Source organism: Oryctolagus cuniculus, chromosome 7, assembly GCF_964237555.1.
Source record: "Oryctolagus cuniculus chromosome 7, mOryCun1.1, whole genome shotgun sequence".
Lineage (NCBI taxonomy): Eukaryota > Metazoa > Chordata > Mammalia > Lagomorpha > Leporidae > Oryctolagus > Oryctolagus cuniculus.
In genome coordinates this window covers 29,528,225-29,553,579 of record NC_091438.1, presented here as the reverse complement: position 1 = coordinate 29,553,579, position 25,355 = coordinate 29,528,225, and the positions used below count along the sequence as shown (strand labels likewise).

At 40.0% G+C, this 25,355-nt stretch overlaps 1 protein-coding gene across 5 annotated transcripts in view; it reads right to left on the bottom strand.

Moving 5' to 3' along the window:
- The window catches only part of NME7 (NME/NM23 family member 7), a 257,565-nt gene that overhangs the window by 57,501 nt on the left and 174,709 nt on the right, over positions 1–25,355 (bottom strand). For 4 of the 5 annotated variants that reach the window (XR_007923829.2, XM_008264107.4, XM_002715560.5 and 1 more), the window contains exon 11: positions 1,140–1,247. Coding sequence is in view for 4 of the 5 variants with exons in the window: in XM_008264107.4 (XP_008262329.1) it covers positions 1,140–1,247 (108 nt within the window). In the remaining variant the exon portion in view is untranslated. Of the gene's footprint in view, positions 1–1,139; positions 1,248–16,947; positions 19,726–25,355 lie in introns of those variants that run through there. The other variant, XM_017345708.3, reaches the window with a different exon arrangement.

The window sequence follows — 25,355 nt, the reverse complement described above, 5'->3', positions numbered from 1 at the left end:
TGTAAAGTATAAATAAGATACACTAACAAAAATAATATTTTGCTGGAACAGACCAATGGAATACAGCTGAAAGTTCAGAAACACACACAGGTGTATTTGAGTATTTAATAAGTGAAAAAGAACAGTAAAAAGATGGAAAGATTTAATAAAAATGTTTTAACAGCTGCCTAGATCCATACTTCAGACCATATGTCAAATCAATTCCAGGTGGACTTAACATTTCAGTGTAAGAAGATGAAAACAAAGTATTTGGGGAAAGTTTTTCCATGTATGACTTCGAAGACAGAAATTTTTTAAAGGACTAATAATTTTATCATATAAAGCATAAATAATGCTAAAATAAATATATATCAAAGACATCAACCATTTTCTGCATTTATACTATAATCATTTGAATTCATCACTTGTCTTAAACTCATTTAATTTCTTCTGATGCCCAAAAATTTGAGAAACAGGATTAAGTATGTCAATCTTTCTTTAGTTTCTTTTTTACCCTTTTAACCTAGAAATATCTTTCTTATCTTCAATTCAGATCATGTTTCATTTATAGATTCTCTCATTGCTTCTTACATTAATTAACTAAATGAAAAGAAAAATATGACTCTATTGTTAGGTGTTTGATTTGGGGATGTTACCTAACCTGTGTCTCAATTTAATTTTCCTGGAAAACCAGATCTAACAATACTATTGGGGATACTGTGGCAGGTAAAAGAAATAATTTAACAAAGCACATATGGTAGAACCTGCTACATAAAAAGTGACAATAAATGACAATTACTACTTTAAATGCTATCACACTACACATGGGAGTTCTTAATTTCATTAGAATATGACCATACCTAGAAACTTACGGACATAGTATTGTCATCCGATTTAAAGACAAATTTCAGATGATTTAATTAACACAGATTTTACTTTTAAGATTATTTTTAAGCCATAACATATGTCAATCATGAACAATATCTTAATTCTTTGAAGATAACCTGGTTGCATATAACATCCCACAATTTGGCATTTTAAAGTTGCAGGCTGAAGTCATTAGGTCCAAGAATAATGCAGTTTCTTGCATACCAGTATTGCTGAGATTATTGATGAAACATAAGTGGGATGTTTACCCTTCTTTCCCTTCTTTATCTTACCTCTAGTAAGCCGTCCTCTGGCAGATCAGTACAGTGAACAGCGTTCTGGATCTTAGTTTTACCAAATATTGCTCTAAGAGTTTCAGGGCGTAAATGCCGGGCAATTTCCTGTTAAACAGATAATCACATGTAATGTTAGTCATATATTGTTAATAAGAAAAACATCAGCTATATGAAACAGCTAAGCTGTCTTTCTTAGGAAATGCATATTGCATATTGAAGGTGGTGATTTTTTTCCTTGAATCAGCATGAATATAAGAAAATTTTGAGCACTGAAAACTTTGTTTACTCACAAGGATTATTTTGTGGCTCAATACACTATGTTAGAAGGAAAATAATGATTACATTACTTTAAATAAATGAAAATCACACAAAATAAGAACCCAGTTTATACTATAAATGATTTGTGTTTTATAAAGATAGTACAGATTCTAAAAACTTGACTTAAAATGAAGCAAGTTAATGATATTCATTTCAAAAGATTATTAAAAATGTTATAGCTATACTAGCTTAGTTTTACCTCGCACTTGGAGAGAAAAAAAAGGTGCCATTGAATTTAAAGAGGGCTTGGGTTTTACCAAAAGAATAAAACAAAATATAAAGGCAAAGGAATGAAAATTATGGTGCACAAAACAATTTAAGTTGAGTGAATGGAATTTGAAGACTTAGAGAGTGTAGAGTTGAGAGACAATGAAAAGGCAGATCAAAGGATTTGAGCTACTAATGAGATGGGATCATTATTGAGATGGGTGTATTAGAGTTTGTGAGTTAAGAAGCTAAGAGACAGGATGCTTGAAGTTGAGGTTGTCAGAGACTGAAGGAGAGGGGGTAACAGTGATTGAAAATTACCAGTTTTAGTTTAGTAAGGGCAAGAATGTTAAAGGAAAGAAGGGCAACAGATTGAGAAGCTAAGGCACTGAGTGGATCACTTGTTTATGGTCATGAAAATCACAAAGAACTACTAACCTGTAGTTTACAGTGTAAGGACACATTTGTGGTTCCATCACGTAAGGATATTTTAAAGGCATTCATTTAATTACTTAAGCTTTATTTTCAAAGTTTTCTTCCAATTCTGCTATACATGTATTAAGTTTAAGAAAAACACTTTAGGGGGGCGCTATAGCACAGCGGGTTGAAGCCCCGCTTCAAGCGCCAGCACCCCATAAGGGCGCTGGTTCTAGTCCAGGCTGCTCTACTACTTCTTTTTTTTTTTTTTTAAATTATTTATTTATTTTGACAGGCAGAGTGGATAGTGAGAGAGAGAGACAGAGAGAAAGGTCTTCCTTTGCCGTTGGTTCACCCTCCAATGGCTGCCGTGGCCGGCGCACCGCGCTGATCCTGGCAGGAGCCAGGTACTTATCCTGGTCTCCCATGGGGTGCAGGGCCCAAGCACTTGGGCCATCCTCCACTGCACTCCCGGGCCACAGCAGAGAGCTGGCCTGGAAGAGGGGCAACCGGGACAGAATCCGGCACCCAGACTGGGACTAGAACCCGCTGTGCCAGCGTCGCAAGGCGGAGGATTAGCCTAGTGAGCCATGGCGCTGGCCTGGGCTGCTCTACTTCTGATCCAGATCTCTGCTATGGCCTGAGAAAGCAGTGGAAGATGGCCCAAATCCTTGGGTCCCTGCATCCACATGGGAGACCAAGAAGAAGCTCCTGGATGGGCACAGCTCTGGCCACTGTGGCTATCTGGAGAGTGAGCCAGTGGATGGAAGACCTCTCTCTCTCTCTCTACCTCCCTCTGTAATTCTTTCTTTCAAATAAGTAAAAATAAATCTCAAAAATAAAAAAAAAAAACCTTGACAAAGTAGAAATAAGGATGGATTGATATTTTTCGTTCATTACTTTTATTCTGTTCCCCTTAATTTTCCATGAAATTATGCATCTACTGTTTTTTTTTTTTTTTTTAAGATTCATTTATTTAACTGAAGATATGCATGCAGGAGGTTTACTGGGGAGTGGCTTCAGGACCTACAGTGGTGTGTGTGTCTATGTGTGTGTGTATGTGTGTGTGCAATTGGGGGGGGGGGTCAGCAGTCTTTCAATTACTCCAAATCCCTGGCATATTCAGCCTCCACTACAAGTTTGCCTGCTTAAGCTCTTTAAATGCTTGCTAACTTCACAGCTTATCACAAGTACTAAAAATTCTGCTCAGGGAATCCAACAGTGGGAGAAAGAATTCTGGTTTACAGAGTGACCTCTAAATCTAAGACATGGAAAAATACACCAAATAGAATGGTGGTTAGCAAAACACTGAAAACAAAGAAAAGTTTCGTTATTCTGTGGTTGTGAACATTATAAAGAATGTCATTGTTTACTGAATAATAAGGTCTATGGGACTGATAAAATATATCTGGACAAAGAACAAGTTGCTTCCACAGTAGCCCATTCTGATTCAGTTTTCTACAATGCAGGTGAGATATCCAGGTGTGAAAATGACACTTCACTTAAAAAAATTAAGTGAATTGGAAATATAATTGTGAAATTTATTAATTACAGAACTTTGAGGAAAAAGAATGTTGTGATCAACTATAGAATATATTCATGTAATCAGTGACATACAGTGAATAATCACCCAGTCACTAGAATAATTTTGGGAAAATCCCAAATACCAGGAAATCTAAACGTTATAGGATAACGATGTTAGCAGTGATATAAATAAGTAGACAAGTGTCAAAAGAGGAAGGATCATAGCTCCAGTCCTGGCAATCCTAAAACAGCTGTGAAAAATATTTTTTAAATGTGTTATAATCGTTGCCCTGTTTTCATAGGTAACAAAGGTAATAAAACTTAATAACAAAGACCAAAGAACTAGCCCCATAATTAAAACACAAATATTCTTGCTTCTAGCTATTCTGGTGCTCTTCAATAAGTCCTATAATACTGAACAGTATTTCTAGTATATCTTAGCAAAACCCTCAAACAGCTGTTCCTGCTGGCATGGGACTAACCAATGCGGGTGTTGCAGTTTCATATTCCCAGGAGATAAGCAATAGCAGATGAATTTACAATTAAGACAATAAGACATGGGGAAGACACTGCAAATAGAAAAGGAAGCCAAGAAAAATACCTAAAGACCACTTTCTACCATGTCTAAAGATCCTTCTAGAACCTATATATATAGGATTTAGAATGTGTTACTGCAAAATGACACTCAACTGCTTATTTATTACTCTCATGGAATGAGCTGAGAGTTCGCAGTAAATACACTAATTAGCACTGAAGACTCCGTGAATTGTTTACATATGAGGAATCATTAAAGTATCTGGCTGTGAACTGTGATTGGCTTTACATCTCACTTTTCATTAGACAAAAATTAACTGGAATGTAAAACTACAGAAGCTGAAGAGGGTCATAATTAACTGTTATTTCAGGTGAAACATTTAGACAACTCAATCTCATCTTTTTCACCAGGTTTCAACAAACCTCATGTCATAGTAACCACTGCCTACTTGTTTTGCTACTGCATTCAATAACAGGCACTGGCTAAAATGAAAATAAAGTCTTATTTGACAGAAGTGTTCTTTTAAAATGTAAAATTATGGGGCTGGCGCCATGAGGTTAAGCCTCCGCCTGTGGTGCCGGCAACCGGTATGTGCACCAGTTTGTGTCCTGGCTGCTCCTTTTTGGATCCAGCTCCTTGCTAATGGCCTCGGAAAACAGTAGAAGATAGCCCAAGTGCTTGGGCCTTTGCATCCCCATGAAAGACACTGAAGAAGCTCCTGGTTCCCAGCTTCAGATTGGCCCAGCTCTGGCCATTGTGGCCATCTGGGGAGTGAACCAGCAGATGGAAGACCTCTCTCTGTCTCTCCCTCTCTCTGTAACTGTGTGTGTCGAATAAAATCTTTAAAAATAAATAAATAAAATGTAAAGTTATGATCACCTTATCCTCCCTTTTTTAAGAGTGGGGTCAGGGGCTAGTGCTGTGGCGTAGCGGGTAAAGCCGCTGCCTGCAGTGCCAGCATACTGTATGAGCGCTGGTTCGAGTCCCAGCTGCTTCACTTTAATCCAGCTCTCTTTTAGGGTCTGGGAAAGCAGTCGAAGATTGCCCAACTCCTTGGGCCCCTGCACCCCTGTGGGAGACCTGGAAGAAGCTTCTGGTATTGGTTTGGCACAGCTCTGGCCATTGTGGCCAATTGGAGAGTGAACCAGCAGATGGAAGACGTCTTTTTTTCTCTCTCTCTGCCTCTCCTTCTCTCTCTGTGTAACTCTGATTTTCAAATAAGTAAATAAATATTTAAAAGTAAAAGAGTTGGGCAAATTTCTTTACTCACTTTTACATAGTTTAACGTATAGCCAAAACTCATTAATGTAAGTAAAATCTGAGAACATAAAGATTAGTGTAGCAGGAAAAGATAACTTTTTGGTAAATATTTTCCTATCTCTTTTCTATTTTTTCATAAATATTATATAATAAGAGGTTTAAGCTTTGCAGTGTACTCATATTATTACTGAGAAACTTGAGAGGCATTCTTAATCTCTCCCCTGTATAACTGACCCTACCCTGATAATCACTGCACAACCTTCCTAGACCATCCTAAAGAAACCTACAGCTCAACAATTGAAAACTTCCCAAAAGGAACAAAATAATGAAATAATCGGGATCGGTTTTTGGCACCTGTGACATCCAATTCATCGTGAAGTTCTGTCAATATGACTATTAAAAATAACACATAATCAGTCGATAGTCTGTTTTCACTCTGCCACCATATTCTCTTGCATAAAATGTTGTTTCTCTAGATTTTTTTCTCTCACTGGTCTTTCTGGTCTCCTAGTTTCCACTACTCCTAAGAAAACTATTCTTCATAAAAGAGAGAGAGAGAGCTTTATAAAACATTAGTTGAATCATACCACTTCATGTCTTAATCGCTCCTATACTTGCCTTCTTAAGAGAAAATCCAAACCTCTAGTCCTATATGATCAGGATACTGTTTCCCACTCCACCCGCACCTGAAATGAAGCCGTCACATCAACTCCTCCTGCCTTTCAAAGGCACAAGTTCGGAACTACCTCAGCATGAAAACAGACGATTTCCCATAAGTACTCTGTCTCAGAAACTCTTTTTCCTTTCTCAAGAAGTTCATGTTCATTACAAATGGTTTATTACAATTAATAACATAAATTAGCTGTGATAGATTCCAAAGAGGAGCTCTCTCACTTTTTTTTTATTTTTTTATTTATTTTTTTAACTTTTATTTAATGAATATAAATTTCCAAAGTACGATTTATGGATTACAATGGCTTCCCCCACATACCGTCCCTCCCACCCACTACCCTCCCCTTTCCCACTCCCTCTCCCCTTCCATTCACATCAAGATTCATTTTCGATTATCTTAATATACAGAAGATCAGCTTAGTATACATTAAGTAAGGATTTCAACAGTTTGCTCCCACACAGAAACATAAAGTGAAAAATAATAGATGATTTTTTTTAAATGATGATGAAATCAGATCAGACCTATTGTCATGTTTAATCCCAGTGAGAGTCAAGTTGGGAGTTGATAATTTCTTTTTTTTTTTTCTTTTTTTTTTTTTTTACAGAGGATCAGTTTAGTATACATTAAGTAAAGATTTCAACAGTTTGCACCCCCATAGTGAGTGGATTTTTGTGTAAGGCGTAAGGTAGGGGTCTTGCTTCATGATTCTGCACGTGGAAATCCAATTTTCCCAGCACCATTTATTGAATAGACTGTCCTTGCTCCAGGAATTAGTTTTAGATCCTTGATCAAATATAAGTTGGCTGTAGATGTTTGGGTTGATTTCTGGTGTTTCAATTCTGTTCCATTGGTCTATCCATCTGTTTCTGTACCAGTACCATGCTGTTTTGATTACAACTGCCCTGTAGTATGTCCTGAAATCTGGTATTGTGATGCCTCCGGCTTTGTTTTTGTTGTACAAGATTGCTTTAGCTATTCGAGGTCTCTTGTGCCTCCATATAAATTTCAGCACCAATTTTTCCAGATCTGAGAAGAAGGTCTTCGGTATCTTGATTGGTATTGCATTGAATTTATAAATTGCTTTTGGGAGAATGGACATTTTGATGATATTGATTCTTCCAATCCATGAGCATGGAAGATTTTTCCATTTCTTGGTATCCTCTTCTATTTCTTTCTTTAAGATTTTGTAATTCTCATCGTAGAGATCTTTAACGTCCTTGGTTAAGTTTATTCCAAGGTATTTGATTGTTTTTGTAGCTATTGTGAATGGGATTGATCTTAGAAGTTCTTCCTCAGCCATGGCATTGTCTGTGTATACAAAGGCTATTGATTTTTGTGCATTGATTTTATACCCTGCTACTTTGCCAAACTCTTCTATGAGTTCCAATAGTCTCTTAGTAGAGTTCTTTGGGTCCCCTAAATAAAGAATCATGTCATCTGCAAAGAGGGATAGTTTGAGTTCTTCCTTCCCAATTTGTATCCCTTTTAATTTCTTTTTCTTGCCTAATAGCTCTGGCTAGAACCTCCAGAACTATATTGAATAGCAGTGGTGAGAGTGGACATCCCTGTCTGGTACCAGATCTCAGTGGAAATGCTTCCAACTTTTCCCCAATCAATAGGATGTTGGCTGTGGGTTTTTCATAGATTGCTTTGATTGTATTGAGCTCTCTCACTTTTTATCCTCCTCTGGAGGTGAAAAATCTGGTAAGTACGTTCCCCAGACATTTTTTGACTAGATTTAAGATCCGGAAGTTCCAAAAGAGATTTGGAAGCAGAACTGAACAGAGGTCATTTCTTGCTCATGTTGCTGCTGCTAGCAGACATGATGGAAGACTTCCCTCCTCCCAGTAGCTTCTTCCTTGCACACTATGAAAATGCTCAGGTCTTTCCCATCCTTAAAAAAGGACATATTTTTAAAAAAAGATCATTTTTATTATATATTTTATTTGAAAGGCAGAGTGATAGGGTGGTGAGAATAGCAGGGGGAGGACTTCCACCCAGTGGATCACTCTCTAAAATTCCTGCAAAAGCTATGGCTAGGCCAAGTGAAAGCCTGGATCCAGGAATTTCATCTGGGTCTCCCACCTGGGCAGGGACCAAAGCACTTGTTCCATCATCTGCTGCCTTCCCAGGAGCATTAGCAGGAAGCTGGATCTAAAGCATGGGGTAGCCAGGGCTTGCATCAGCATCGGGGTTGGCACACAGGCATCCCAAGTGACGACTTAACCTACTGTATCACAACGTCTGCCCATAGGTACCTTTCAGTACTGGTCCATCTCCTCCCCTCCTCCCCTTTCTTTGTATAAGTCTTAGTAAGCTCCATTACCATTTACTCTCTTTCTTAAAAGATTATTTATTTATTTATCTGAAAGGCAGAGTTACAGAGACAGAAGGGGAGAGAGAGATAGAGGGAGGGAGAGAGAGAGAGAGGCAGACAGACAGACAGACAGACATGGCTGGGACTGGGTCAGGTTCAAGCCAGGGCCTAGGAACTCCATACAGATCTGCTACATGTGTGCAGGGTCCAAGCACTTGGACCATCTTCTGGTGCTTTCCTAGACACACTTGCCGGGAGATGGATTTGAACTGGTGTTGTTATAGGATGCAGGAGTTGCAGTCAGACTTAACCTGCTGAGCCATAACACCAGCCTCTTGTGTATACTCTTTTTTTTTTTTTTTTAATTTTTTTTGACAGGAAGAGTGGACAGTGAGAGAGAGAGACAGAGAGAAAGGTCTTCCTTTGCCGTTGGTTCACCCCACAATGGCTGCTGTGGCGGGCGCGCAGCGCTGATACGAAGCCAGGAGCCAGGTGCTTCTCCTGGTCTCCCATGGGGTGCAGGGCCCAAGCACTTGGGCCATCCTCCACTGCACTCCTGGGCCACAGGCAGAGAGCTGGACTGGAAGAGGAGCAACCGGGACAGATTCCGGTGCCCCGACCGGGACTAGAACCCAGGGTGCTGGCGCTGCAGGCGGAGGATTAGCCTATTGAGCTGCGGTACCGGCCTTGTGTTTACTCTTTAACTTTCTGCCCCACATTGCTTTAGCCAAGGACACCGATAATCTTCTAATTGTCTATAGATTCTCTCCATTTGTGATTAATCCTCAATGTTTAGTACTGACCATTGCCCTATTCCTGAAGCTCTCCCATTACTTAGTCCTCACGCACCAAAGTCAAGGTTCTCCTCCAGACTTCCTCCTCGGGTTCCTGTTTCCATTTTCTTATTGCACAGTGTTCGTGCCTCATTCTCTTCTTGTCTTCTGGCTCTCCCTGAACGACCTCATTCACTACTACCATTTCTCTTCAGAGGAGTATTTAATCAGAGGAGTATTTAATCTCTAGCTGCTGCCTGTTTTTTTTTTTTTTAATTGTATATTCCAAGCTGGAATATACAACTGCCTAACCAACTTAATCTTGTTATCCCATAGGACATTTCTACTCAACTTGTCAAAACCAATCTCATTGTCTATCCTCTCCACACATTCTCCACCCAAATTTCCTCCCATACATCCTTCTCCAAAATTTTCTCCCTTCTTGAATGGCATCACATTCAACTAAATTATCTAGGCCAAAAGTTTCGGAGTCACCACAAGACTGTCTTTTCTTCTTGGGTCCCCCTATCCAATTGGCACCAATCTGTTCAGTTCAGCGTGCTTTCCTTACTTTCCAAGTCTATTTCTACTGCCACAGGTCATCCTCTCATCTTCGTTAGACTCAAGTGATCTCATAACAGGCTGCCTTGCCTCTGTCATTAAAATTTTATTCCAGTTACTTGTTTACACATCTGTCTCACTCTTGTAATCTATAAACTCCTAAAAACAGAAACTATGACCTTTATATATTCAACACACAGAATGCTCATGAATGATTCATAGAGGAACAGTATTAATGATTTAGTGGGTGAATGAAATGACTAACATGTTCAGATTTATGCATTTTTACAACTTTGTTCATCATAGGGTAGAAAAACCAAGCCTTTTGGTTACCCACAGTCCAGGCTCCTTTGGCTGTATTACACTCTTCAGAAGTGCCTATTTTAAGGAACCCTGAAGAAAATCTCTTTGAAATGTTAAGTAATCACCACTTAATTTGTCTACTTTGTGAGCTGGCAGTTTTGTATAACAGATTTTCTCAAACTAGGGCACACCTGTCTGAGAATGGAATCAAAAACTCTAAACACTAATCTCATAGCTCTGAAAGTGACCTTGATGGAGGCTAAGATAACTGTTTCATCACAGATATAAAATGGTATGTGGTAAATACATGGGATGGGACCAATCCACCAGGCTCCATTACGTTTATAAGTGCACATTTTTGAATGATGTTTCCAGTTGAAATACTAAGACACATTTCTCACTGAAGAATTACTGAACCTCTGGTGAAAATTCAGTGTAGAGAAGATTAATTCACTCTAAACTTTAGAGATGATATTACAGTAAATGATCTTCCATCCTATTTGTTGAACTACCTTATCATTATCACCTATTTTTTGAACAATATACTGCATATGAACTCACATTCTAATATATAATCTTGGGGAAAATTCTCATTTATAAAGGAAAGGGTTAACTATTCACCATAGTTTTAATGTCAAGCATATTTTCCTGGTTATATATTTTTAAAGCATTAATTAATGTACAAAATATACTAAATTATTCTATCAATAAAAAAAGTAATTTGTCTTATTTGTCCATTTTCAAGGTACACATACTCCCTCTGTACACATACTCACTCAATAAATCAGAATACTCCATGAATCAGATAGTTTCAGAAAAAGCCAGTGCTTTTACGAAGTAACATTTTTCTTCTCCAAGTCTTTATTGTAAAAAATATATATTTTTCTTGTGTCTTTACCTATAATAGCTTTTCTAGAAAGAAAAACTTTTCCTCATCACTTACATTCTAAAAGGTAACTTTATCCTCCCATGAAATCCATTTTCTCTTCTTAAAAAAACTGTAAACTCTAACTATGATCATGAAATAATAAATTTATACTGCTGAAAAACCATTCCATTTCCTCAGTTATTCTCTTCTATATTGTCTGATCTCTGCTTTTCCTTGACAAAGAAGTGTTCCGGCTGCATTATAAAACTTTGATTTACTTTCGGAGCAATCTTGCTAAAATAAATGATAATCAGTCTATATAGCTGTGTTTTAGAAAACCACAGGGAAAGTAATTTCAAAAATGTCAATGAATAGCAATTAGAATGAATGCTAGGCATCTCCACCCAGATCTTCTACCATCTCAAACATGTTACAAATGAAACAAATTATCTTCTCCCACTATCTGTCCCTCCCCACCTTCTATCTATTCTATTTCCTGTGTCTGGTTCTTAGTAGCATGACTGTTTTCCCAAATGTTCAGTCTAGATAATAAAAGGCTATTTCTATTTCAATCAATACCCACAATCGATGGATCATTCATTGTTTATCTCATTTCTTAATCTGTCCCTCTATTTAGTCAATAAGTATTTATTGATACCTATAATATGTGAAGTACTGATATTAGAGATAAGGAAATAAAAATTAATATGATGGTATTTTTATTCTAAGCATCTTACAGGAAGGCAGAACAGTAAATAAGTAGCCAGTGATGATTGACAATCAGCTTTCAAAACAATAATAAAAAAGTAATTTGTCTTATTTGTCCATTTTCAAGGTACACGTACTCCCTCTGTGACAGAAAGTGGAGTTGGGAGATATTAACAACTGGGTTTTGCAAACTGGTGCAAGCTGACTCTACCATTATAAAAGGCCTCACAGTATGATAAGAGATAGAAGAGATTGGAGATATATGCAAATTATTATGGGAACATAAAAGAGAGAACACTAGGGTATCTATGGAAGGCTTCGCAGCATCCTCTCAGTTCTGTGAATTCCTTTCCATTCTTCATATCTACTGCCTTAGTTCAGCAAGATGCAATGGGAGCTTGCATGATACAATTTCTCCCTGCCTCAAACACCCGATGGCTCTTCAGTGATTTTAAGTCTAAACTTACAAGATCTGGTGTATCAAGGAACTTCTCCTTTAGTCTTATTTAATCCCTCACTACTACCTGATTTTTCCTTTTAAAAATATCTAGAAGTGAAAAAGGTTGATGAAAGAGAAACAAAACTTAGTTCAGGTACCCCAATAACAAAACATGAGCTTCATATTTGCCACATCAGGAAACCTCTTTTTTTTTTTTTTTAAGGTTTTATTTATTTATTTGAGAGGTAGAGTTACAGACAGAGGGAGAGACAGAGAGAGAGGTCTTCCGTCCATCCGTTGGTTCACTCCCTAATGGCAACAAAAGCCGGAGTTGCACCGATCCGAAGCCAGGAGCCAGGTGCTTCTTCCCGGTCTCCCATGTGGGTGCAGGGGCCCAAGGACTTGGGGCCATCTTGTACTGCTTTCCCAGGCCATAGTAGAGAGCTGGATGGGAAGTGCAGCAGCCAGGACTAGAACCGGTGCCCATATGGGATGCCGGCACCGCAGGCAGAAGATTAACCTACTGAGCCACAGTGCTGGCCCCAGGAAACCTCTTTATATAACTTGCCTTGAGTCCTCTATATTCTCTGTGATACCCAAAAGATCTCTCAAACACAATGGAATAGAGAGGGTATCAACACATCTACATTTTACCATGATTTGCTCATGCTACTTCTTTTTTTGAATTTTTAAAGATTGATATATCCTTATTTGAAAGTCAGTTACACAGAGGAGAGGGGGAGAGAGAGAGAGAGAGAGAGAGTCTTCTATCCACTGGTTCACTCCCCAGTTGGCCGCAATGGCCGGAGCTGCGCTGATCCAAAGCCAGGAGCCAGGAGCCAGGAGCCAGGAGCTTCTTACAGGTCTCCTACATGGGTGCAGGGGCCCAAGCACTTGGGCCATCTTGTACTACTTTCCCAGGCCATAGTAGAGAGCTGGATTGGAAGTGGAGCAGCAGGGTCTTGAAGTGGCATTCCATATGGGATGCCAGCACTGCAGGCCAGGGCGTTAACCCACTACACCACAGCCAGCCTTTCATGCTACTTCTTGTAACATGTTATTTCTCTTCTTCTCTGATCCCTTAAACTAAGTCTCCCCCAAAAAGTGTTACCACCATGAAGTGGCTTTCTTCTCCCTTCCCTTCCCTTCCCTTCCCTTCCCTTCCCTTCCCTTCCCTTCCCTTTCCTTTCCTTTCCTTTCCTTTCCTTTCCTTTCCTTTCCTTCTTTTGACAGGCAGAGTAGACAGTGAGAGAGAGAAAGGTCTTCCTTTTGCCATTGGTTCACCCTCCAATGGCCGCTGCGGCCGGCGCGCTGCGGCCGGCGCACCGCGCTGATCCGATGGCAGGAGCCAGGTACTTATCCTGGTCTCCCATGGGGTGCAGGGCCCAAGCACTTGGGCCATCCTCCACTGCACTCCCGGGCCACAGCAGAGAGCTGGCCTGGAAGAGGGGCAACCGGGACAGAATCCGGCGCCCCGACCAGGACTAGAACCCGGTGTGCCAGCGCCGCTAGGTAGAGGATTAGCCTAGTGAAGTGTTTTTCAATTGCCAGGTAGATTTAAGAACTCTTTGGGCTACAAAGGGTATTTAGCACAGTGATTTATAGAGTAGCTGAAATTTTATGTTGTTTGTTTCTCTATAAAAGCAAAGTAGTTATCCATCTTGTTTCCTGCGGCATTCTGAATGCTCAAACAGTGCCTATCACATGGGAAGTGTTTACCATTTATTGGGTGCGTAAAAACCAATTTGTGAATGTCTCTTCCTAAAGTGGCTAAGTCCACTGGAAAAAGGGACTGTGTCTTATTATTCTAAGCATCCCATAAAGCATTCAGTGTACCTCACAGAAGAAGGCTCTTAATATATGATGTTTGGGGCTGGCGCCGTGGCTCACTTGGTTAATCCTCCGCCTGCGGCGCTGGCATCTCATATGGGCGCCAGATTCCAGTCCCGGTTGCTCCTCTTCCAGTCCAGCTCTCTGCTGTGGCCTGGGAGGGCAGTGGAGGATGGCCCAAGTGCTTGGGCCCCTGAACCTGTATGGGAGACCAGGAGGAAGCACCTGGCTCCTGGCTTTGGATCGGCACAGCACCGGCTGTAGCAGCCTTTTGAGGGGTGAACCAATGGAAGGAAGACTTCTCTCTTTGTCTCTACCTCTTACTGTCTAACTCTGTCAAAAAAAAAAAAATATGATGTTTGTATTGGATCGAATCTTCTCTAGGCATCCCTTTTTTTTTTTTAAAAAAAAATTCATTTATTTTATTTATTTGAAAGGGAGAGAGTGAGCGAGCATTATTGCCATTTGCTGGTTTACTCTCCAAATGTCTACAATGGTCAGGACGGGGCCAGGCTAAAGCCAGGAATCCAGAACTCAATCTAAGTCTCCTACAAGGGTGACAGGGTTCCAACTGCTTGATCCCATCACCCATTACCTCCCAGGACATGCATTGACAGGAAGCTGGAGTCAAGATATGGCACATAGTGAATTGCTTGCAGGAAATAGAACAACCCTATTATTGTTTTAAGAACTCTATTCCTAAGTTGCACTAGCTGTGAGATCAGATCATTTTGACTTGTTATATAATTGTCACAAACTGCAGGAATGCCATCATCTTCTTAGAAAGGTTAGCCTAATAAACTGGCTGTTCTTGGGCTGGCGCCGTGGCTCACTTGGTTAATCCTCCGCCTGCGGCGCCGGCATCCCATGTGGGCGCTGGTTCTAGTCCTGGTTGCTCCTCTTCCAGTCCAGCTCTCTGCTGTGGCCCGGGAGGGCAGCGGAGGATGGCCCAAGTGCTTGGGCCCCTGCACCTGCATGGGGAGACCAGGAGGAAGCACCTGGCTCCTGACTTTGGATCAGCACAGCACTGGCTGTAGCAGCCATTTGGGGAGTGAACCAATGGAAGGAAGACCTTTCTCTCTGTCTCTCTCTCTCACTGTCTATAACTCTACTTGTCAAATAAATAAAATAAAAAAAGAAAGATCATTCTCTCTTTAAAAAAATAAATAAATAAAAGAAACCGGCTGTTCCTGAAAACAGCAAGTGCTAGATCACATAGTGTCTGGAGGTCCATGAAGGCATTTTCTCCTGGGTACCAGGAAATGGTGAGCTTTCTGTAAGCAGTTCATTTTTTGGTAAAATTTTATTTATTTATTTGAAAGGCAGAGTGATGGTAGGGGGTGGGGACATAGAGAAAAAGATCTTCCATTGGGTGGTTCATTTCCCATATGCCTGCAATAGCCAACACTGGGCTAAGCCAAAATCAGGAGCCAAGAACTCCATCTGAGTCTCCAAAATGGGAGGTAGGGACTCAAACAATTGAGCCATCATCTGCTGCATTCCAGGTGCATTTTTAGGAATCTGTATCAGACTCATCACAGCCAGAACTTGAACTCTGTACTCCAATTTGGGAAGTAGGTTTCCTAAGCAGGTTTCCTAACTTATAGTTCAACATCCTTGCCCGAACTAATTTGTTCATCCTAAGGATACCTTCAGTTATGCAATTTAATTATGTGGAAGTCTAAAGCTATTTCATATTGTGCCTCCACTTTTTGTTAAAAAAAAAAAGTATAGGACTTACTTTATGGTGTGGCATGTAATTTATCATTAGGATTCTCATTTGTTCACTGTCCTGATTTCCTTACTCTATTTATCTTGCTCTATTGTTTAAATTTTATAAGCTGCCTTAGATTCTTATTTTTTATTTTTTTTATTTCTGGGAGTGGGGTCAGGGGCTGAGCTGGGGCTGAAGAGGAGTGAGAAGAGAAAGGAGGAAGAAGAGGAAGAGGAAAATGAGGAGGATTGCCTTAGATTCTTATTAAAAGAAATCCAGGTCTTCCCATGCGGATACAGCAGTCCAAAGACTTGAGCCATCTTCTACTGCTTTCCCAGGCCATAGCAGAAAGCTGGCTTGGAAGTGGAGCAGCCAGGACTTGAATCAGTGCCCATATGGGATGCCAGCACTGCAGGCAGCGGCTATACCCGCTATGCCACAGTGCTGGCCCAGGCAATGTTTTAAGCTTTCTAAAAGTACAGTTAACTTACAGAACAATCACATGTATTGGCAGATATTCTAACTATTACTGTGCCATGTTACTATAGGTTCTTAGGTGTAGACACTTTGAAACAATGAATGTTTAAAAAACACCAAATCACCATTTTATGAGCTAAATATTTCAATTTGTGAAAAATTTACTTGCTTTTGTAAAGCAATGTAAACTCATAAAATACTTATATAGCCGTCTGCTACATTTGTTGAATTAGCTATACCAAAGTGGGCCCTATTTTTAAATCAGTGCTGTGGTACAAAGGGCTCATGCAATTCCGCTAATTTAAAAACAAAATGCCTTTTTTTTCTTACTAGATTCTGTTTTTTAAGACATGATAAAAAGGATATTTTGAAATGCAATTAATTAACTGATGGTCAAGATTATTAGTCCATGTACTCCTTATACTAATGGAAACAGTTAACCAACTTTCTGTTTCTTATATTCTTTTTTACTTGCTTGACTCAGAATATCACATGTTTACCAACACAATTTCCTGAGTAAGAGAAAAATACTTAAAAGACTAATTCTTGTTTTGGCAAACAGCCGTTCACTCTTGATTAAAATTCACTTATGAATTGCTTTATGTGCTGTTTTTATAACCTAATGTCTCAAATGTGACAAGACCATAACAGAACTACACAGTGTATGCTGGTAAGTCAAATTGATAAATGCTGCTTGTTGCAATGTCTATAGCTTCTGATCTACTCAGGTTAATCAGTGTTCCAAATACTGAGTACGTCAGGAACAAAAATACATCTTGCTATTCATAGAAAACATTTTGCAAAGGAAACCATGAAACCATTTAAGTAGCAGTCTATTAAACTACAGTTTTATAAAGGGCAAGACAAAACAAATTATAAATGAACATTGTTTATCCACTGATCCAGCAATTAAAAAAAAAAGAAATTGATTCTAAGGGAATAGGAAAAACCTTGTTAAAATTTATATATAAAGCTTGTCTCTGTAATGTCTTTATTTAAAAAATTAGAAGAAAAACTAGAACAGTAATATTATCTAATTTATGTACTGAGACACTATGCAGTTATCAATATCCATATTACAGAAATTTATTTAGTGATATTAGAGGAAACTGTAACATACTTTCTAATTATATGAGATGCTACAAAATAATAATCATTTTATGATATTAATTTTATTTTTATAATATGCAATTAAAAGACAATGTGAGAGCAAAAGTGTTCACAATATTTCTGGGAAGCAGACAAAACAATTACAGTTCTATAATTTTTGTTTTGTTGGCTCTTTTCCATAATTTCCTTAATTTTGCTTTTTTTGGGACAATGCGATAAAAAACATGAATCACTTCTATAACTAGGAAGAAAATAAAAAATTTTTGAAAATACTTTATTTCTCAGAGAACAAAGATATTATCTTTTAGTTTGCCTAATTTCACTTGTAAAGCATGGACTGAGATTGACTGAGATTAGGGAGTCTGGGGAGAAAAGGAATTAAAAAAAAAGTATAGGCTATGGTTCAAAGAAACAATTTATATTTCTCAAGAAGGAAGCAAATGAACTCTTCATCAAAGCAACCAGAGAAGTGAGTTTAGTCCTACTGGAGGTTAAGAGGAGTACCTGGGTTTGAAACCCAGCTTCTGACTCCAGCTTCCTCCTAATGCAGACCTTGGGAGACAGTGGTGATGACTCAAGTAATTGGTTTTCTGACTCCCACATGGGACACCTGGATTGAGTTCCTGACTCCTGGCTCAGCTGGCACCCAGCACCAGTTGATTTAGGATTTTGGGGAGTGATGGATGGGTGGCTTCTGTCTCTGTGTATCTCTCAAATAAATACATTAAAAAAAGAGACAGAGAAAATTTAGACCAATGTTCCAAGTAAACATAATCTCCCAGGATTACCTTTAATGCATTCTCTATTTGGGTAGACAAGGGAGATCAAGAACTCACTCTCTGTGGAAAGCAGCATGGTGTTTTTGGTTGCCATTAAAGCCTGGAGACACAGAATCCTTGCCTGTTGATAACATTTATTGCCCCACTTTGGAATTCCATCAAAAAAGCCAAGGAATTACTTTACAGGGTTTATATTAACTAAAAGGCTTACATTAAGTATATAGAAGTCCCGCTCACCCCTAAGGCATATGTTGCAAGAGCCCCAGCGGATGCCTGAAACCGCAGATAGTACAAACACTACAGGAATGCAGTTTGTTCTTATACATACATACCTTTGATAAAGTTTAATTTATAAATTAGGCACAGTAAGAGGTTAATAATAATGCAATGGAAAATTGTAACATACTATAATAAAAGTTCTTTAAAACTTAGGAATGGGGGCCAGTGTTGTGGCCAGTGGGGTAAGCTGTCACTTGCGAGGCCAGCATCTCATATCAGAGTGCTGCACTGAATCCCAGCTGTCAAGTACTTGGGCTCAAGTACTTGGGCCCCTGCCACCCACGTGGGAGAACCAGATGGAGTTCCTGTCTCCTGGTTTCAGCCTGGCCCAGTCCTAGATGTTGCGGCCATTTTAGGAATGAACCAGTGGAAGGAAGATCTCTGTCTCTCCCTCTCTGTGTCTCTGCCTATTAAATAGTAAGCAAACTTTTTTTTTAAACCTTGTGATTTATTTCTGCAATTTTCCATATTATTTTTGGACCATCGATGACTTTGGGTACCTAAAACTGTGACAAGTGGAGCCATGGATAAGAGGAACTATTGTATGCATAATTCTTGACACTGAAATATGATACCCATTGAATTTGAGTTCTTTGGGAAAACTACATCTGCTCTTCAAGAACAAAAATGAGGAAAAGACCAGATAATTCAGGTGACTAGAAATGAGTTACAGTGGCTTTTGTTTTTTAGCCTGAATCTAGTGAAGCCAGAAACAGAAGTTATTTATACATAATCTCATCCAGTCTGGTATTTAGAAGAATAGATAAGCTATATTCCTATTGATCAGATGGAGAAATCAGAAAAAAAAAATCCAACACCTTCAATAATTTACAGACTGACTTAAATTTCTGTTCACTTTTTTTTTTCTTTTTTTGACAGGCAGAGCTAGACAGTGAGAGAGAGAGAGACAGAGAGAAAGGTCTTTCTTCTGTTGGTTCAATCCCCAACTTGCTTGCGCCGATCCGAAGCCAGGAGCCAGGTGCTTCCTCCTAGTGGGCCATCCTCCACTGCCTTCCTGGGCCACAGCAGAGAGCTGGACTGGAAGAGGGGCACCGGGACAGAATCTGGCACCCCAATCAGGACTAGAACCTGGGGTGCCAGCGCCGCAGGCGGAGGATTAGCCTAGTGAGTCACGGCGCTGGCCAAAGATTTATTTATCTATTTATTTGAAAGTCAGAGTTACACAGAGAGGAGAGGCAGAGAGAAGTCCTCCATCTGATGGTTCAATCCCAGATGGCCACAACGGCTGGAGCTGTGCCGATCCAAAGCCAGGAGCCAGGAGCCCTTCCCGGTCTCCCACGTGGGTGCAGGGGCCCAAGGACTTGGGCACCCTCCACTGCTTTCCCGGGCCAGAGCAGAGAGCTGGACAGGAAGTGGAGCAGGCAGGTCTCGAACCGGCGCCCACATGGGATGTCGGCGCCTCAGGCCAGGGCGTTAACCCACTGTGCCACAGCGTAGGCCCTCTGTTCACTTCTCAATGATGTTTGCAAACTACAAAAAATAAAGTATTAATAATTTTTTTTCTGAAACAAATAACAGTATCAGTAGACATCTGCTGAGACTTCTCACTCAAAGGGTAGTCTGTGGACAAGCTGCATCGCATTTGCCATAAATGCAGAATTTCAGGCTTCACTCCAGACCAAATGAATATCAGTCTTCAGTTCAACAAGATCGCCAGGTATTCCCTATGTGCACAAAAGCTTGAGAGATACCGCATTTTTTTCTGGCATTGGAGATACCAAAATGATGTAATGCAGGTCCTCTAATAATTTTCTAGACCAGGAAGGGAGGAACATACATAAAAGATAAACTATACAAGGAGCATATCCATCCACAGGATGACAGGCATAGAGAATTTATGGAAGAAGAATCTGAAGGAATACGAAAGTCACTCAAGGTTGGGGCATTGGTGGCGTCTGAAAGGAAAGCCAATACTTGGAAAGCAAGAAAAAAATGGAGTATAGAATATTCAGCCCTCCTTTCCATAGAGTTGCTTTAAAGAGTTTTGTGTATTTCACATACCCAGAGTTCTGAGGACGGTCACTATGCTGAGGGAAACAACTTAATTATGGGAACATGCAAACAGCGTACTGATCAGGTAGCAAAGCTTGAGGAAATACCAGTGTGAGGAACTTCCGGAGAGCACACTGCTGCATTCTGGAATGCACAGCCTTCTGTGAATGAGGGCCTGCTGCTTCCCCCAAACACGCACGGCACCTTTTTTTTTTTTTTTTTTAACAATAGATGTGCTACATTTAGCTTTTATTTAAAATGTTGGGAAACTTCTCTTCGAAGCATTCTTGAAAGCAACTGTTTTGGAAAGCACAGATTTTACAATACGAATAGCCGATTCCTAAATTACATGTCCTACAGTGTTTTCATTATAGTTGAAATCAGTGCTTTCAAAAGGAGAATTTTGCACATACTACATAGGTCCAAGGGTTACTGTTTTGCTATTTCATGTCACAAAATACAACTCGACACACAAGGGTGAAAGGGGAGCATGCGTGTGGATGGTTGTGGATGGTTACATTTAGGGCCCCCAAAGTCCTTCTCTTTGGCCTTGCAAGTGGTAGGATTGTCTCACTGAGATATAAATAAAATTTCTTACTTAACAACATCCTGAGAACACCATGGCTCAGTAATATTTATGCCAACTGTAACTGATCCTGGACTCAAACTGGCACGGGTGTCAATGACTTTTACCTATTGATGGACTTGTAAGGTGACAGGCTCCTTTCATGTCCAAAAATGGTCATTTTCCAGCATCTCTGGAAGGTTTAAAAATATTTTCCATCCATCTCAACACAAAGCCTACTGTCTTTAAATAATGGAACAGGGGCTGACACTTGAAACTGACAAGCAGCACGTGTGCATGAGGGAGATAAAGCTGGCACAGACTGCTGCAGCCTCCCGGGGTCTGGAAATGCTAGCAGCTCCAGTTGGCCGCAGCGCCTCAGCCCCAGTGTACACTGCATTAGGGAAACTCGAGCCCCTCTCTCTGACCCTGAGGGACACAGGGCTGGTTGGAATATGGTTATTGTTTAAAGACAGTCAGCACAAGGGCCCCTCTTTATGAATGCAAAGAAACTGGAAAGAACAAGAAGAGCTAAAAGGTTAAGCAATGAGATCTTGAAGGAAACAGTATCATTTGGTTAAAAAACATAGTTAATGCAAGTAAAGAGGAGTAAAAGAATCATTATGGAGGAATTATAAAAAGGAAAACAAAGGGATTGAAAGCTAAACTTTTGGTGAGAATCATTCAGACTAACATACTAGAAAACAGTGAGACAAAGGAGGCTGATATAAGAAACAGGGAAATAAAAAAGTGTTAAGGAATGGAGAAATAAGCCTGTTAAGGAATGGGGAAATGAAACCAGTTAAATGTTAAAATTGAAATAAAAAGGAAGAGAAGAAAACAGAAAGGGTACCTTATAGAAGAAAAGAGTTATCAGGACTTGTCAGTCCCTGTGGGGGCCAAGGTGGCACTCATGGGATGAAAGGCAGGGGACAAGATGGTGGGGGCAGGAGCAGAGAGAGGGCCACAGTCCTTAGCCATAATAGGAGAAGCGAATCCCAGAGGAGCAGGTAAAGCTAAGATGAAACTCAAAACCGTAAGGGGAGAGCTAGAGAAGTGCCAAATCCAAAAGCATACAGAGGTGAGGGTCTTCACAGACCGAAAAGTCCACGGGTGACAGTTTCATGACGGATTTAATTTTCTAAAAGATTTTTTTAAAACCTCTTTAGCCTTGTCTTCTTTTTTTTTTTAACTTTTATTTAATAAATATAAATTTCCAAGTACAGCTTTTGGATTACAGTGGCTTTTTCTCCCCCATAACTTGCCTCCCACCCACAACCAATCCATCTCCCGCTCGCTCTCCCATCCCATTCATATCAAGATTCATTTTCAATTATCTTTATATACAGAAGATCAGTTTAGCATATATTAAGTAAAGATTTGAACAGTTTGCACCCACACAGAAACACAAAGTGTAAAGTACTGTTTGAGTACTAGTTATACCATTAATTCACATAGTACAACACATTAAGGACAGAGATCCTACATGGGGAGTAAGTGCACAGTGACTCCTGTTGTTGACTTAACAAATTGACACTCTTGTTTATGGTGTCAGTAATCACCTGAGGCTCTTGTCATGAGTTTCTAAGGCAATGGAAGCCTTTTGAGTTTGCCAACTCCGATCTTATTTAGACAAGGTCATAGTCAAAGTGGAGGTTCTCTCCTCCCTTCAGAGAAAGGTACCTCCTTCTCTGATGGCCTGTTCTTTCCGCTGGAATCTCACTCACACAGATCTTTCATTTAGGTGTTTTTTTTTTTTTTTTTTTTTTTTTTTTTTTTTTTTTTTTCCCCAGAGTGTCTTGGCTTTCCATGCCTGAAATACTTTCATGGGCTTTTTAGCCAGATCCGAATGCCTTCAGGGCTGATTCAGATAGCCTCGTCTTCTTCTTCATCTTGAAGATGGGCACCAGAAAACATAGCTTGAGAGGAACTGAATATTAGAGCAAATGGGTATAAAGCTACTGGGTCAGTCACTGGACACAGCAGTCACATGAACAGTCCACAAGATGATAGTTGAGCAATGCAAAATGGAAGTGGAATTCATTTATTTCCCTAACATTCTTTTCAGAAATATCTATTGAGTATCTGCTATGTACCAGTTATCTTCTGAATGTTATCAGTGGACAAACAAAAATTCTTTGTTTCCTGGAGTTTACAGGTTGGTGGGAAAAACAAAAAAATAAATACAGGGGAGGATTTTTAATCTAGCAGTTAAAACACAGGTCGAGAGGCCCACATCCCACATCTCATGACACAGGTTTGACTCCTCGTTTTGGCTCCTGTTTCTATCTTCCTCCTAATGCAGACTCTAGAAGGCAGTGGGGATGGCTCAAATACTTGGCTTCCTGCCATCCATGTGGAGGACCTGATTGAGTTCAGGCTCCTGACTGTTGAGGGCATTTGGAAGTGAACTAGTGGATGGAAACCCTTTCATCCTCTGCCTCTCTGCCGCTCAAATAAATACAATCAAAATTTTAAAAACCTGAGTATGTTCAATACATACATGGCACAGTATTTTTAGAAGCTAATACTTGCTGCAAGAGAAAGTAAACCAAAATAGGGTAGTATAAGCAACTGAGGATGTCAGGGTGTTGCCACTGTAAATGGGACAAGCAGAGCTCTTTCAGAATGAGATCTTCAAGCACAAATACTACTACGGCACAAATAACTGAGGTAGCTATGTAGCAATTGGATTTCTGCAAATAAAGTATGACGATATTTTGTTGTTACTAAAAGCCTTAAGAAAAGCTAAATTTATGGTTACGAATCTTATCTTAGAGTGTTCTCACAACTATACTGCATTCTCCTTGCCAGGGAACAGTGTTCATTTGGAGTTAAACCACTGTGTATTTGATCTTGTAGCAGCAGCACTGGTGAAAGTCATGTTCACAGTTGTCTTCAGAAAAGCTTCCTTCTAGAAGCACTCCCCCCCACCATCTCTCTCAGTACTTCCTTAGTCTCCACAGCACTTATCTTATTTATTGTGTCTCCCTATTAAAACAGAACCTGTGTGAGATAAGGGAATTTTGTCTGATTCTTTGTCTCCCTCACTGCAGGATCCTCAAGACCTAGCACTGTAGGACAGATGTCAAGTGCTTGGTACATGGCTGAGTAAATGAAAGCAATTATCAATTATGAATTATTTTAAGAAAGGAACTACAATTTGGAAAATTATCAGGAGAGTTTCACATTTCATAAAGTCTTGGAAATCAGATTTCAAGTTTGCAGCTCGTTACTTAACTAAAACTCTGAAGACTTGTGATCTGCAGCAAATGTGTGACGCTGGTGGGAAGAAACCACTTAGAATGCACCCTAATGAACTGCTCAGCTTCTGCGAGAACACGAGCTCATCTGTATGGAGCAAGTTACGTCCCTCGGTGGAATGAAAACTGGAGATTGGAGGCCTCTGGATGTAGCCCTCTTTCATAGAGACTTCGATATAAAATGCTCCTTCTTAATCTGACAGTGTACAGAGGCAGTGTGGTAGAGGGATCAGGGTACTGAGAGAGCTCAGGAGATCCGTGAGGATTTGTCTGGAGCTCTGTGAGTGACCTGGATGACTTACTGCATGTTATCATGCTTCAGTTTCCTCAAAGCTAAAGTATGGTGATAGCGATATCAGCAAATGATGGTACCTACGTCTCACCAAATTATTGTTGGGACCAAATGAGATAGGTTATATTTAGCTGTTTTATCAATTAAAAAAAGAGTTTGGAAAAATGTATTACTTCTCAAAATAAAAATGATGGTTAATATTTAGAAAGTTCCAGGTTTGTTCAGTACCTGGAATTCATATTAATATTTAATTGTGAAATTCTGGGTTAATTAATATTTCTGATGTATATTTAGCTCTAGCATCATAACTAAAAAATTTTATATTGCTTAAAAATATATATATGTTGGCCGGTGCCGCGGCTCAGTAGGCTAATCCTCCACCTAGCGGCGCCGGCACACCGGGTTCTAGTCCCGGTCGGGGCGCCAGATTCTGTCCCGGTTGCCCCTCTTCCAGGCCAGCTCTCTGCTGTGGCCCAGGAGTGCAGTGGAGGTTGGCCCAAGTGCTTGGGCTCTGCACCCCATGGGAGACCAGGATAAGCACCTGGCTCCTGGCTTCGGATCAGCGCGGTGTGCCGGCCGCGGTGTGCCAGCCGTAGTGCGCCAGCCGTGGTGGCCATTGGAGGGTGAACCAACGGCAAAGGGAAGACCTTTCTCTCTCTCTCTCTCTCTCTCTCTCTCTGTCCACTCTGTCAATATATATACACACACACACACACACACACACATATGTCTTCTTGGATATCAACATTCTTTAAAATAAAACCATGACAAAAGCAATAACATGCCTCAAAATCAAACATTTATTTGGCACAAGGATAGATACATAGATAAATAGAATTGAGAGCCCAGAAATAACTTATATCTACAAGCATGAGGACACTTCACAGACTTTGTGGAAAATTGAATTAAAAGATATCTTACTTTGGTGCAAGAAACTTTGAAATCCATGCACAGGAGTCATCTTGAAAAAGTTCATGGAGGAATGGGC